General features: G+C 41.7%; 1 protein-coding gene across 1 annotated transcript; it reads left to right on the top strand.

Annotated features, from left to right (window-relative positions):
- Nucleotides 1-7,876: 7,876 nt before the first annotated feature.
- LOC124335828 lies at nucleotides 7,877-15,878 on the top strand. The gene is made up of 24 exons (XM_046789311.1): nucleotides 7,877-8,023; nucleotides 8,137-8,278; nucleotides 8,343-8,686; nucleotides 8,769-8,889; nucleotides 8,978-9,138; nucleotides 9,209-9,396; nucleotides 9,455-9,617; nucleotides 9,684-9,990; nucleotides 10,064-10,222; nucleotides 10,291-10,514; nucleotides 10,627-10,828; nucleotides 10,887-11,030; nucleotides 11,098-11,193; nucleotides 11,253-11,483; nucleotides 11,550-11,773; nucleotides 11,848-12,941; nucleotides 13,014-13,190; nucleotides 13,275-13,912; nucleotides 14,020-14,203; nucleotides 14,272-14,596; nucleotides 14,666-14,945; nucleotides 15,053-15,335; nucleotides 15,400-15,575; nucleotides 15,653-15,878. The coding sequence occupies exons 2-24, from the start codon at nucleotides 8,138-8,140 to the stop codon at nucleotides 15,761-15,763; spliced, it is 5,973 nt and encodes a 1,990-aa protein (XP_046645267.1). The 5' UTR covers nucleotides 7,877-8,023; nucleotide 8,137; the 3' UTR covers nucleotides 15,764-15,878.
- The last annotated feature ends 27 nt before the right edge of the window (nucleotides 15,879-15,905 follow it).

Genomic DNA, 15,905 nt, shown 5'->3' with positions numbered 1-15,905 from the left:
TCCAATCGCTCCAACTCCGATCCTTCCATAAATTGCGCGGTGCGGATGGTGTTTTTTAATGGTGGCGGGCGGCTGTAAACATCTGAGCTCGGCCATTGTCAACCGGATCGAATAAAAGAAGCGGGGCCACCGAGGCCGAATACACGATCATAATAATAATAATAATAACATAGCAGCAGCTCCGTCACATATATAGAGGGACTAGTATATAATACTACCCCGGCCGACCGGCGGCGGTGGTGATTGAATGATCCAAACGACACCGTACGCAAAATCGTTGGAGCGTGAGTTGCAAGTCAGCGCACATAGACAGACAAACACACACACACACACGCTATACCGACTGGCTGCTGCTAGTCGACGGTAGCTGTGTGTGCCAAGTTGGATGTGTAGCGGACGGTTGCCGGGGGGGTTGCGTGACTGGAATAGTAGTAGCGAACGAAACGCGGGGGCAAACTACCGACGACGTTTCGCCTCAACTTATTGCTACTGCGTGGGACCAGTCAGTTTCTCCATAGCCTCTCCTGAAGGACATCCAACAGTGCAGTTGTAACATGTTGGCCAACGTCTACTATAGCCGGTATATAGCACACGGCACACGACACGCAATAGCCGAGTCTAAACGAGGCTATAGAATGCCGGACAAGAAGTGCGTCATTAGATAAATAAAAGAAAGACGAAATAAAAGGAACGGATCAGCCCCCAAAAAATGTGAAACAAAAGAGGAAAATCCTGAAGAAATTGCGATCAATCAAAAGTAGAGATTTCGGCTGCTGCTCCAAATTGAGTATGAATGGAATACTACTATATAGGGAGGCCAGCGGCTGTCCGCTTTATATAATATCCATGGCTGGATTGAGTTGTACGCCTCCATATCATCTCCGTGAAGGACGAGGGAGCAAAATGGCTAGTAATCTAGAAGATGGGAGCGTTGAATCAAGTCTCAAAAGGTAGCCGGGTATATAGTATAACCGGATCTGATCGAGTCTAGAGAGTCTGATAGGTCCCTTAAGGGATGGACGGTATATAGACCTTCCGCGTTCTTCTTTCGCCCATCTTTTCCACCCTCGCAATATCTAGCATCCACTGCCATATATAGTGCGGAATGGATATGTACTGGTACTGCTGAACTACCGTACATGTTTCCATCAGCCATATTATAAGGTTACCATGGTGACGGAGGGCGGCTGCTGTCGGGAGTTACACACAGGCCCAACACGATCTATGATGAAAAGAAGAAGAAAAGAAGAAGCAACTCCAGATGGACGGATGCGCGAAAAGGAATAGATGAAACGTGAGAAATGGAAAAAGAAGAAGAAGAAGAAATAAAAAGACTGCTGTGCTGCTGTGCTAAAGTTGGTTTGCCATCCAGCGCAAGCGACGAGTCAAATGGAAAGCGACAGAAAAGGAGAAGGAAATAAAGTCGAGCAGAGAAAGAAGAAATGAAAAAAGAGGGGCCCACATGAGAGGACGGAGGGTGGTAGTGGTAGTAGTAGTAGTACAGTAGGAGGGACTGGTGGTTGCCAAGACAACAAGGATCTAACACGGTATTGATCGTTCATGATTCAACCTTCTTCTCCCGGCCTCCTTTGCACAACACAACACACCCTCCGCTCGACGCTATACAGCGATTTAGACTATACAGAATCCACAGCAGAGCAATATACTCTGATGGCAGTATAGCAGTATAGCAGTAGTAGTAGTGTAGCTTCAGTTGCAGCAGCAGGAGGAGGAGGAACAAGCTACTGGGAAAAACTTTCACAGTCACCCAGGAACAATGGGACACGTCACCCTGCCCGTTGGTCGACCATCATCTCTCCCTTTCGGGAGGGGCCGTCTCATCCCTCTTATTCCCCCCCCCCATCCCCCATCCCTATTATAAGAGGACCAGCAACTCTAATGGTCTAACCCCAATCCTGATGCAGTATATAGAGGAAAGACGAAGGAGTTCTGACTCATCCATTCAAGTCCTCTCGACGTGGACCGCTCGATCCGCGACGCCCTGCGACGCTCTCTATAACATGACTGACTCCCTCCTTCTTCCTCTTCTGTTTTCTCTCCTTATATTCTGCCAGATATATATTGTCTTCATAACGAACATTCTTCACGGCTCGGCAGCCATGCCCCCGGTGGGGTTATGGGACCGTCTGATGGTCTAGTCAGTCCGAATCCCAACGACGTCTTTTCTCTATAGGCAATATCTTTTCCTTTTATTATTATGACGATCTGACTGTCAAACTCCGGAGGGAAGGAAAAGATTGTCTCACTTGTGTGTTTGCCGTCCTAAACGGATATAACCAAAAAAAAAAGATCCTGCTGCTTATTTCCTTATAGATAGAGTTTCGTCCTTTTCCTTGAGTGCGTATACGTAATATGGCGATGTCCTTTGAAATCGAACGCTGCTGCTTGCGTTTTCCTTCTATATATATATTTTTACCTTTTGGGCAGCCATTTCATTCGGTTCACCGAGTCTCATTGCAAATCCAATGAAATATTCAAATACGCGCGACTCACGTTTCACCGTCCCGCTCGACGTCCGTTTCGTTTCGTGTGTTCATTCAATATTCATTCAATGACGCGCATTCCGCACGTCTTTTATATCTCCTACATACACTTCCGTTTGCCCGCGAATAACAAGAAGCATTTTAACTTGAACTGACACTGCTGCGCATACATTAACTCCCCCCTGTAAACAGAGTACCGACGACGCCCGTCCTCTTGTGTGTTTGACAAATAAGTCGACATGTAGACACTGTGTTTAACATTTCGTGAATGCGAACAACACACATCAAAGATTCGATTATTGGCAGCAACGAGTAAAGAGGGGGAGGGATAAGAAAAGCCAATCGATCGGCGCTGGACGCAACACTTGGCATCTCTCCGTGATGCCACGGGTTACACGCATAAAGAGAAGCGCCCGTGCACGACATATGGCCAAATTTGAATATAATATTACACCCCCTGTCTCTTTGTACAGTCGCTGTGCACACAGACGAGGAGTTCAGGAGCTTTGCGGACGATTGAACAAAGAAAACGGACACGCCGAGCCGCGAGTGCTTCGACCTTTTTTTGATTTATTTTTATTTTCTAGACATTCCTGGGCCAGCAGCTAATAGAGTGACTGCTCAATGCATCTAAAAGGGATAGGATCGGACATTGAATAGAGAGGAGCAGGCACGTTGGAGTCTCCTATGACCCCCCCGAAAGTCTATACAAACTAGTCGTCGAAGATAGTCGAGCCTCTTTCGCTGTCAGCTCAATTGAATGAACCGGCCCAGCAACTATGAGAGCAAAAAGGCGACGGGGCTATTGTGAACAGCAGCGATGGTGGCCGCCAGTCGTCTGCGGGATATATGAACATGATGGGGGCCGAGAAAGTTTCAACTAAAGGTACTATAGTCCATACACTATGCAGCTCTAGCTAAATCAGGCTCAAGCATCACATGACCTCAATCCCCTCTGTTGTACAAGATGTAAGAAGATATTGTATAATAGACGCTGCTGCTGCTGCTGCTCTATGCGATTCAGTTCTGTTTCCTACATATATAAACTCACTGCATCATGTTTGTTTGTTTGTTTGTCGAGCTTCTTTATATGACATCTCGTCACGACGGGGCTTATTAAATGTCTTTGGTTCATCGTCTCTGATGACTCGACAGCAATCGTACAACCATTGACCCGCTCCCCAGGTGTTATTGTGTAATTCCACCGTCGTAAAATTCTCCAAATGTCTAGAAGAGAGGGGAGAGACTCACAATACTGTCGCATTTTTTGGTTCCTTCCTCCCCAGCTTTTTAATTGTTCCTTTGGTTCACGTTTCACAATTGCCGGAGAAATCGCCCGTCCATTATATGCGCAATCCTAGTCTCGATTGTTATATAGCCCCTCGCTGATTGAATCCGCCTGGCATTGTCTGCTGCCGTTCAAATGGATGGATCAAGATCAATAACGCTCCGCTGCGTCTAATAAGGCATTGAAAATTCTTCTTCTTCTTCTGTTATTGCCGCAAAATGGATGTCTCATATTAGATCGTTCTAACCGAACGCTATTATATAGACGCGCGTTTATATTTTCACTCGTACCGCCGCCGCATCAGCTATTATATAGGAGGCAGCTATAATCTAAAAAGGACGGGCGTCAGCTGATCGATAAATACTATTTTAATGGGTCGGCTTTTTGAACTTTCCGTGTGTATATACATAAGACACACAAAAGACTGTTGGAGCTGATAAGAAGGCCGTGGAAAACTCTAGAGACTAGGCGGCGATTCACGGCCGACTGTATATAGCAGAGGCCCTGCGTTTCAAATGTCTAAATCTCTGTGCACACACACACAAGACTATAGACCCCTTTGGAGAGATGTGCCACACAGGAGCGGGAGCGCATTCATCATCATCATCTCTCGCTCCCGGCTCGAGCAGTGTTGGTATGGGCCTCGTCTTTTTGCTCTAGTCCGCGTTACGCGGAACGGGGCAGCGGGAGCGAGGCTTTTTCATTGGAATCCATGGCGCATTTCGCTCTTTTCATTCATTTCACTGTCAGTTATAATGACGTGAAATAAGAAGGGAATCAGCAGTGAATTTACTCTCGGCGCGAGTATATACACACACACCGCGCGCTCGCTGAGATTAGATGCATATAACAGCAGCAGTTGGTGAACAGGCGGCGGCGGTACTATATAAAGTGCTATATGATGGGAACTTGGCCATCGCCAGCGCTGAAATTTCAGTTGAACAAGTTTCTTATGGTCCCCGGCTTTTATATATATTCTTCTTCTTTCTATACACCCTCCTCTTTACATTCGATGTCATGTGTGTTCATTCCACGATTTATTTCACTGCCACTACAGATTTACTGCTGGGCGTTGGGAAGAGCAAAGAAGAAGAAGACACCCTCCTCTCTCCCACCAGACCTTATATAACTCCCCCGTCGCCAGGTTTTTTTCCGCTGTAATTCTCCAGGTTCTTATTTTTTCCTCCTAGCTCTTTCTATCTTTCTCCCCTTGAAAGTTGCAACCCTCTTCGACGTGAAATAGAGTCCCCCCCTCCAATTCATACGTGGTACTACCTCATAACGACGCAGTGTTAAAGTCACCGGAGCCAGGGGATAAATCAAACCAAGAGTTAACACACACGGTGGAGGAGCCAGCAAAAGATGTTTGGAGTTGGCTCATCATCCGAGGAGCGGATCGTAAAGTTAAAGAAACCACAATGAGTCACAGACAAAAAAAGAAGAATATATAAGAGTCGCTTCTTCTTCATTTTGTTGTGTGTTCTCAGTTCAGGTACCTACGTACATAATGTGACGGAAAGTGTAGCCATGAACCGCGACGAACGTTGCGCCATGCAGGGTCGGTGAATCATCATTATGTGACGCGCACTTGACATTGCGCTATCGTCGTCGAGGGCCATCGACGCAAGTTAAGAAAAAAGGATCCGCACATCAGGATCAGTGGATGATTTTTTTGTTGACTCAAACGAGACCAAGCGAACAAGAACGAGGATGAATGGCGGTCCCTTCTATTTATCTTCTTCTCCCGGCATGTTTATTTGCTGTTTTTATTTTTTTATTCCCAAACTTCTTTTTCATACGTTATCTTATCCTTTCCCGTCCATGTTTAAGTCGAGATTCCAGGAAGATGGCGCAGCAAAGGCAGCGCCGGAATCTTCTTCCGTCTATAGGCTATTTAGCTGCACCCTTAAACCTTTTGAAAGCTATATGAGAATCAAAGATAAGCAAGGGCAGAAGAATAAAACAATTCTTTTGCTTTCATTTCCGATTGTATCATTAACTTGACTCGTCGTCCTTGTTATCGGAGCGTGAATGCAACTTGGGTCTTCGGGATTTCCCTTTTTTTCTTCTTCTTCTTCTTCTTCTTTCGACTTGAGCGTGGCCAAATCTGTGGTCCCCGGTCGATATGTGCAGGATGACAACACAAAAAAGAAAGAAACAGGAAAGATGGTAGACGGAGCAATAAACAAGGCAAACATCCGAAAACGATTGCAGCATCGTTCCTTGCTGGGTGGCCACCGGACGACCATTCCTTATTCGTTCACATACGCAGTTTTCCCAGTTGTAATAAGGAAACAAGCTGAAAATAAGATTTTTTGATTCATTCGGGGAAAAAATTTGGTCATCGCCGTCATATTAAATTAGAACTAATGGTTGCCTTGACGTGTAAAGACATTTCTTAAACGGTTAATTTCTCTTGTGGTCTGACACATGAGAGGATTCATTTTTTGGTTTGAATAATATACTCCACACCAATTTACCACCATTTTGATGTGGTGATGGTGACTTTGGTAGGCCCCGTATACGGGACAAGGAGGGGCAGGAAGGAAGCCAATCTAAATCACGAAGCTTTTCACAACTGTTTTAAATACATATATATATTTTCGTTTCCTTTTGTGTTGTGCTGTCTAAAAGGTGGCAGCCATTGTGCTGCACTCGCTGGTGTGATTCTTTAGACTTGATAACTTGCAACGCTTCCTCTTCCTCCTCCTTTTTTCCGCTTTGACTTTTATTTTCAGTTAATTATAATACCATAACATCGTATTACGGTTTATCTGCTGGTCGGCCGCGATACAGATTAAATGTTCCCTATTCACTCAGACCTTCTGTGACGTCCGCCGCAGCCCCATACAACTGCTTAAAAGCTTTATTGATGATCAGAACACCGTTGCTGGGCAGCGATTGAAACGAATAAGAAAAGCGCAGCAATTTGTCTCGAGTGCTATCTGGCCATTAGATCGAACTCCAGCAGGTACATGAGTGTATTTTTAGACATTTTTACGGTCTCGTGGCAGAGATTTGTTTACGACGTGTAACAGGATGACGAATCGTCAAGAACCATTTCTCTATTACGTCGTTCGGTGGCATGCGGCGATGCACTAGAAAAAAAGCTCGACAGATCCATCTAGTATACTTTTATATACGCCACGGATCATGGAAGAGACGAGAGAATGGAATAGAAATTGAAGAGACGCTACAGACGGATGATGGGATTTCTGAGCCTTTTCAGCGCAACAAGAGTTTCCAATCCCGTTTTCGATCGAATCTTTACATTCTCTGATGATATTCTTTTACAGCGTTGCGTTCATGTCGTGAAAACGGATAGACGTCGGCGTAACCGAATTAGATTTTTTTTAGCTGCACAAGTATATAAGAGACGAGAGGCCAAGGGTTACGACTGCGGCGATGGTCTTAAACGAATACGAAATCGATCGGGAGAGGTGCCGCTCGTTAGTTGTTGTGCGCGCGGCCTCAACAGGAAGTGATTCCACGCCAGCTAGCTCCTTTGTCGTCACGAAACCACAAACGTACGTTATACATTCACCACCTCGTATGTTCGAGTGCCAGTTAAATACCTAGTCACGCCCAAAGCACGTTATGATGTCGGGACAGCGCATTGTTGTCGCAAATGGATGATGCGTTTGTTCGGGAGTGTACACCATAACCCTAATGATGTTCGTCTACCCTAAAAATAAGGTTAATTCTTTAGGCCTACTTAGCGGGTGATTTAGTAGACATTTACGTAAACACAGATTTTTTAATAATGAAAAATGATTTTTAAGTGACGTAGAGAAACATTAGGTTAATAGAAGAGTTGAAGTTCTGTCCTATACATCTTCTGCTACAAACAGAACTTGTCAGTCTGAATTTAAAAAAATATTTGCTGAAGATGTCTCCTAGGATTATGAATGGATATTTAAAAAAAAATGTAACACCTTAAACACGATCACGCAGTCACGAATTTGAATTTCTCACGTAACCTAAAATTCGACAAACACCGGATGAACGCCATCTGTTGGTCGCAGTTTGTGATTTTGGGTTATGGTGCAAACCATTAGCGCCACTTTTGTACACAAAGCAATCACCTGATTTCAAACCATAACGAAAGAAACAGTCACAAAGAAGAAAAGAGTCTAATCGTCGTTTCAATCGATTTCAGTTAACATTTTCTGAACTAAGAAACAAGTGTTCCCTACTTTACAGAGTATTGCAAATCTACATACATTTCCAGGTGAGACGAAAACGAAATGTTCTTTCAAAATGGTTTTCATTGTTTGAATCTTTTCATTTGAAAATTGATCATTTGCCTTTAATGTGTTGTTTTTCAACTTTTTTTTCTATCAGAATGGCGGCTTGCTGGAATGTTATTAATACTGAGTGGGATCCAGATCAAGAGACTGTCAATTTTGGTACAAGGCAGTGTGTTGTAGTCGATTCAGCTATCTTTGATGTTGTTACATTGGCCACAGTAGAATGCACCAATCCTGTAAGCAATAACTTCAAGTTTTTATAATTCTGTTTTCTAACTGTAAATTTTAAAAATATTTCAGGGGACAAAGTCGACACCCACGAAACCAAGAGTCAATGGAAGCATGTGGGAACAATTTACAGTTCTGGCAGTTGATAGCTATTGCCATATTCTCACCGACAACTGCCAGACTGTTTTAAAAAGTTTCTCTTTGGATTCATTCCTAAATTGTTTGGGCTGGTCTTTGGATGGAAAATTCCTGTTTATTGTCACAGAAGGAGGCTTCATGAGTGTAATCTACATTCCAGACAGCTTGCTGCTTGCAACTATGCCTTTGCCAAACTTTAGTATTCCAAACCAGGCAGTTTACATTACCGTAAGAAAGGATGAAGTTCTTCTCCTCAATAGCAGTGGGGTTTTGTTGAGGTAAAGAAAAACATGCAACCAATGATTAAGAAAGCATCATATTATTAGTGTCAAACTAATAACAAAACTTCCTTCATTCTAGATTAAGCAATTTGAATCTTGAAAGTCTTGCAACAGCCTTGTCCAATAAAAATGGACCAAAAGCTCAAGAAATTCAGAGTGCAATGAAACAAGAAGTTGTGGAATGTTTACTAAAAACAAAGGTATTTTCTTCAGGTTTTAGAATGTATTTTTCTCTTCTAGTTTACTCACAAAATATTTTTCGATTCACCAATTCTACTTTATGTGTAGGTAACAGCTGCAACAGTAATTGATTACTTAAACGGCGATGCCCTTCTGGTGATTGGTAGTATTCACGGAATTTTCCTTTGGGATTTTACGAAAAACGTGATTGTTACTGGTGCACCTTTGAGCTGTATCTTACGGCAAATTGAAGCAACTAGTTGCAGCAAGTAATAGTGATTTTCTCGACTTATGATATGCCATTTGTTGTGCAAACACTTAACATATATTACGATGAAGGTTCATAATCGCACTGGACGATGAGGGTCGATTGATTTGCTACGACGTCGATTTTCTTTTGCCTGTTTACTACATTGAATCGAACGGGCAATTTGTGTTTCTTGAGCTTGATAAAACGACCAAGCGCATTTTGACCACAGACTTGTCCGATATGGAAAATCGATCGATCATAATGAGATCATTCAAAGGTAACATTTCCAATCTCGTAGTGTCTTAATCAATCCTTACTAACGAACGAATTTTCAGGATATGAGATAGAATATCGAGTTCTTGTAAGCGATTTCTGCTATTTGATTTCGTCTTCAAGTAAGCAGAATGACATCATGTTTATTGAGGGTGCACGTGACAGGGACGGAAATGTAACTACTTTGCGAATAAGGAAAATGGCAGAAGGACGACCAATTGATAGGTAAATTCCCAGTAGTATTTCTCGATTTTGTTGTCAACATCAGAATTGCTTATTTTCCAATTTAAGGTTAAGACGATTAATCGCGCGAGGGAGATTTGACGAAGGGCTTCACTTTGCTCAAAATTTCGACTTGGATATGCAACTAGTATACACCGCTAAAGCCACCCGGCTCTCACATGAATTATCTGTTTGGGCAAATACGAAGCCGGAAGTAATTTCTGGCAAATTTAAGGATTTCATCGACACGTTAGACTGCATTACTGAGCTTCGGTTCGTGGTAGAAAGTTGTTTGAAATGCGCCCCTACTACCGTTGAGTACATCCGTAGTTCGCTCTCATATGCCAGGAAAAGACTAAATCTAAACAAAAACAAGGTAATTACCATATTCAAATTCCCAAACTTTCAAATAATTTCGTACGATTAACGGTTATCCCACTTGTTTATAGGACGAAGAATGTGAGCGGGTACCGTACATTTTGGAAGTGTGTAACGTCCAAGAGAAGCTCGATACGTTCGAATTAATCTACGGCCAGAACTTGATCCAATATTGGTATACTATCGACATGAAGGATATGTTCAACACTCTAATAGAGATTTTAAACCTGGTATGTTATTTCATTTTTAAATAAAACTATTGTGTCATTTCTTCATCATTTCCGTCATTTATTTTCAGGAAGAAATGACCAGTGCTCTAATCCTGTGGCAAAGGCATAGTGTTGAAATTGTCACTGATCCTGCCTTCGGAGAAGAAGAAACGTTTCAACTTCTTGGAAGTATACCTTCGGATATGAATTCGACCATCCTTCTACCTTGGCTTCAACACGTTTTGCCAAGTTTGGTTCAATTTGACAGCGAACGCATTCCACTGGTGATTGACTGGATCATCAGAAAAGCTGCGTAAGTGAATTGGTGGAACATTCTATTTTTTGGGCAATTTATATGTGTTTACCTGTTATTCTATTTTTTGGGCAATTTATATGTGTTTACCTGTTATTCTTTCCCGGTGCAGTTCTTTCGAAAGTACTGAAAGACAAGAATGGCCCCGAAATGCCCTCAAATTCACCGACATTTTGCTAACGTCTTTAAAGAAAGTGAGTGATTCCCCTGATGGCCCAATGGCACCACTATTTGATTCAATCCAAGAACTCAAGGAGATGGTTGTACTGAATGAAAATTACAAAATTCCTATTACCTTCAGCAAATTTACTCAGGTACGAGTTTTGTCTCATTTTCAGACTGTATTTTATCTTAATTTAAATCGTACCTCAGGAGAACAAGTTGGCTACAATCATTCTCCTGTTGAATTGGCTGCCGACAGCTGCAGACGTTGGTCCGTTTTTGGATGTGTTTCTGTTGCCATTTATGCGTCGACGAGCCATGGACATTGATGAGAGCATATTTCACTACATCTTGGTACTACTATTCTAATTTCGGCACAGACGGTCCGCTACTATAACATTTTTATCATATGTTCCGTTAGAATTTACTTCACAACTCTGTGAGTTGGTGGCATAGTGGACAAGCACAATGGGAACAAATTGTTGCTACATTGATCACTTACATTAAGAGTATTGAGGTATTTTATATTTTTAACAAGTTCTCATCAGTGAACTTCAAGCCTTCCGTTTTGTCCAGGTCCAAGCCAAATCCATACTTGCTGCACTTTGCCAAGCCCCCGTGCCTTGGAGTTCGACAGTAACAGAACTTGCAGAGAAAGGGAAAAAGCTTGAACATCCGCTAGCCGAGAAAATTAAAGAAGAACATTCCATTGTTCCCCTTAAAACGGTCTTACGACACTACAATATTCATGTCTTCGATTTGACTGATACGCTTCTCATGAATTGCATCGTGCGGAATATTCTGAAGGTATGTTGTTGACCAAGTTGAAAAACAAAATGCTAATCGCATGACTAATTTATTATTTTTTTGCAGCAACAAACAAAGGACTGCCTCGAACACGCACTCACTGTGGCAATGACATCGAATGCAATCGCTGAAAATAACGTACGCACGACCTACCTTACAAGTTTGATGTGCAGTGACAAGCATGATCTGATTGTAGAGACGCTAGGTCAAATGTCAAACGATGAACGAGCTGACTGTTGCCGGAAGCTCATGTTTTTTATTGAAGGCTCTGTTAATTCATACGTTAAAAAGTATAAAGTTTGTTTCATTGTAAAATTTCTGCTTTGCTGCTATCGATATCTAATATTGCACTTTCTTCTTACAGGCCTAATCAGATGACTCAAAAGCGAGCTGATGCTTGCATGAATTGTCTCAACGGAATTTGGAAGAGTTACACATCAACAAACAAACAACAAATCGTCAGTAGTTGGACTGATCGTATTTCAGATTTGAGAAATGTACATCGTCTAATGTCTCACGGTGTGGCTATATCTACGAACAGCTACTGTTACCTGAAAGAGCGGCAAAATACTTTGCGTAATTTTTGCAATTTTCTCATTGAGAAGGAAGTGATGGACTACACGGAGCTGAACAGTGTTGCCCACCTCTTGTCGCTTCCCGAGTCATTTGCTCTACAAGAACAAATTCTGTGTGCACGGTCGTCTGGAAAAGACGAAGTGATGGTGACCTGTTCACAAAGGTTGTTAGTTTGCCTTGCAGGTACAGAAATGGCCGAAGCTTGTTACTTAGCAGCACAGTGTTTGAACCAAAGTAGCCACGCTCACGATACGATTGAACTCCAGAGTCAACTAGCCGCTAAAGCTGCAACATACTGTTCAAGTGAATCTTTGATGGATCCCAGTGAACTTTGCTGCCTGGTGAATTTAAGGAATCTCATTCTGAAGCGTTCCTCGGCAGTTGGCACACCTGACATTTACAGCAGCATTTCATCTTTGGGAGTTTATCAAGATTTTACAACACCCATTCTCAATCGCGATATTATGAAATATCTCTCTACAGCTCAAGCTCGAGTATTGCCATGTCTTGAACTTACCAAGGGAACCAATTCGATTGTGGGTCTGTCAGCCCGAGTCCAAATTTCAGAAGCAGCCGAGGCCTTGCGGGAGTTTGCCAAAGAATGTCTTGGTGTAATCCAGGTGTTGCGGGGCTGTCGACAGTTGATGCCTGCTCTCTATTTGGCGTACGCCTCGGACTCGCTAGTTCATCTTATGTTTCTTCAGCTACCTAATCTGGATTTGGTGGCGGTATACAATAAGACCATCTCCAAGCATTTTGACGAGCTATCTTCCCAACTTCTAGTTCGAGTGATGACTGCAAATCGACCTGATATCCCAGATATGGCACTAGCTACTTCATGCCTTTTGATTCTGGGACCCACCGAAGGCTTTAAATATCTTGGTGCGTATATGAAATTATTTGTTTTGTTTTCTATTTTTGTCTAAATTTTTTTTACTCGTGTCTCTACTATAGTGGATCTTGTTAAGCGTTCCACATCTGATCGACGTCGGGTTTTCTACATTGGATTTCTTGGCCGTTTGCTTTTTAAACTTGCGGCAACAGGCGGCGAAGAAGAAGAGTTTTTTGATTCCGTTATCCTTCGCTGTCATTGGAGTATGAAGCTTGCACCTTTCGGGATTCACGTCCAGAGTAAGCATTGCTCTGTTCAGCTAAAATGATTTTAAACCTGCAATGTATTAATTATTATTTTTTTTATTCCTTTTTTTTTTGCAGTACCGCCAGTCGACGAAATGCTACCAATTATGGACACTTTGGTTACTTTAGAGGACGTTCCACTCGAACTGATAAGCTCATTTTGCTCGAATTTCCCTTTAAATCTCAGTGCGGCGTATATTTCTAGAGCACAGTATCTGATCGTATCCACGGATGCTACTAATATGAAGGGAAGAATTGGCAAAATCCACGATGTTTTGTCTCAGCTGGCGCCAATCGAAGTTCAAAAACTGGTTCAAAGTGTACGCTGCAAAGTCAGTCCTTATAACTATGAACTGCTCTCCTGCTTATTGGGAATTCTGTATGACCTGCAACCTGATGCGCTAGAAGTCAAGACAATGCTAGAGCTATTGGAGTTCCTGTCTTGCTATGAAAGATCCGTTCCACCAGGAATCATGGAACAACAGACTTCATTTTATCGACTTCCTGGTTCGGATGAATGGCCCCAAAAACGTTTGCCCATGTACTACCAGATTGATTCCAGCTTGGCTAAAAACATCTACTATGAAGAATTTCACATTTCCAACTGGACTATTTGGTTTAATTCACCTTCCCTTCTACCAATCAACCGCGACGAAATTTGTATGATGGCGGTCAACAATACTGTTAAACGCTATAACAAGGATTATCTAGATCAGGTAACATAAAAAAGTACATTACTCGCCGATTTATAAAGTGTTTATGCTCAAAATTTAGTTTAATTTTTTAAATATTTGTTTTAATTCTTTTTATTTTGAAAATCAAGGCCCAAGTTGAGTCCGTATTCCACAAAATCAAACAATGTTTAGATTGTATTAGTACTGTTTCTCGGGCTGCAGCTTGCGCTGGAGATATTACACAAAGACTGACCACTAGCCCTGAAAATTATTATGCCGCTGAATTACACATGCAACAGTGCGAGAAATGGAAGAACGAAAATGATCCGTCAGGTATGTTATATCGTTGTGGTTTTATAATTATGTGAACTTGTCCTTGAAATGCTTTTTTAATCTTAAAGGTGTTGCCGCCTACAATAAAAGTGTCAAAGTTCATCAAAGGGTTCAAACTGAAGAGAGTTTGGCATACTTTAAGTTGTGGAACAAGCGACATGAAACACTGACTCCATATCCTGAGCGTCTCATTCGTTCTCTGTTTGAAGACTGTGGCACTCCTGATCGGTTTCAAGATATTAATTCTGCAGCAGAAAATATTTGCCAAATATTTAACTTGAATCTGAAGGTTCTAAAGCATTCAATGATGCAAGAATGGTTGCCTATGATTGAACAATATCAGCAAGAAGATTTTTATCAACCTTATGGAATGGAATCAAATGGAGCTGCACAGTAACTATTTAAAGTTTCCTTATGTTAAAGGACTGATTATGTAAATAATTTTTTTTTTTCATCTTTTAGAGATTTAAGTGTTGAATTACAAAATAAGCAAAATTTGGAACGCGTGATTTGCTTGTTGAGCGGTTCTGATTACGTTTCGTGGGTCGCATATCTCCGTGAAAAAGCTTTAAACGACGAAGAACGTCCAGCTGTCCGAATGAGGGCTTTAACGGCTCTGCAAGCTGCTTTAACTGAAGATCAAATGATGGAACACATGGAACTCCATTCCTACACTTTAAATTTACGCATTAAAGTATTAAACTTCTTGAGTCGCCTTGAAGTTCTGGGTTTGGTTTATAAGGTACTGTATGCATCAACGTATGCGTTTTCCGCCTGTCGTAACTATACTTTTCCCTATTTCTGCTGAACTTTAAACATCGTTATACAAACTTTCTTTTCCATAAACAGGAAGACGAATTTGAAGTGACAGATAAAGCAGATTTGATTCGCGCTTTACTTCAGAGTGGAGCTAGTACTCAGCGTTGCATTACTTTGGCCATGGATCTGGCAACTTGCAACATTATTCAAGATGCTGATATTTGGTCCAGTATTTTAGAGCGAGTGGTCAAGTTCAACCTGCTCGAAACGGCTCATTCTCTCATCAAAGATATTTCAGAGATTCGATATTTATGGATCAATCCAGTTATGGCACCTGTATGGAACTTAATCTTACAAGCGCCATTCAAGCAAAGTAAGCAAATGCATCAAACTGAAAAGATGAGAAGAGCTTTTGCTACCCGTAAATATTTGTTTAGATAGCAGTGATGTAAACTGCTGCATTTCCGCCCTCGAGATGCTGTGGAGTTGCCCAATTCTCGAAGATATAGATTTGGATTCTCTTGAAAAGTGCGTCCTCAACCATGATTACCCATATTTGGCCGCCTTACTATTGCCATTCATCAGAAATAAGAAACGGTTAGACTTAATTCAGGTAAGATAAAGTAATATTTTGCAAACAACAACAAAAATTATACTAATAATTTTCGTTTTATTTATCATCTTATTTAGAAATTGCAAGGTTTTGGGACATCAGAGATTTTAGAAAAGAAACTATTCGAAAAATGTCCAACATTTCCTTATCTAAATCTAATCAAATCACTACTTTCACACAACTCATAGTCGGGAATCAGGACTCAATTCAGTGATTCTTATTGTTATTGGGTGTGCTGAAATCCAAAATTCAGAAAATATATAATCAAATATTAAATTAAGGCCTAAAGGATTTTTGTTTTTTAATTTTCCTTGTAATTGATTACAGCGT

The sequence above is a fragment of the Daphnia pulicaria genome, chromosome 4 (assembly GCF_021234035.1).
Source record: "Daphnia pulicaria isolate SC F1-1A chromosome 4, SC_F0-13Bv2, whole genome shotgun sequence".
In the NCBI taxonomy this organism is placed as follows: domain Eukaryota; kingdom Metazoa; phylum Arthropoda; class Branchiopoda; order Diplostraca; family Daphniidae; genus Daphnia; species Daphnia pulicaria.
This window is presented reverse-complemented; position numbering and strand designations above follow the sequence as displayed.

Excerpts from the sequence above, each read along its gene's own strand:
- LOC124335828 (XM_046789311.1), top strand. The coding sequence starts at position 8,138 with ATGGCGGCTTGCTGGAATGTTATTAATACTGAGTGGGATCCAGATCAA. Across the intron at positions 12,942-13,013 it reads CGAAGGCTTTAAATATCTTG|TGGATCTTGTTAAGCGTTCC; the intron begins GTGCGTATATGA and ends TCTCTACTATAG. Across the intron at positions 15,336-15,399 it reads ACAAGCGCCATTCAAGCAAA|ATAGCAGTGATGTAAACTGC; the intron begins GTAAGCAAATGC and ends ATATTTGTTTAG.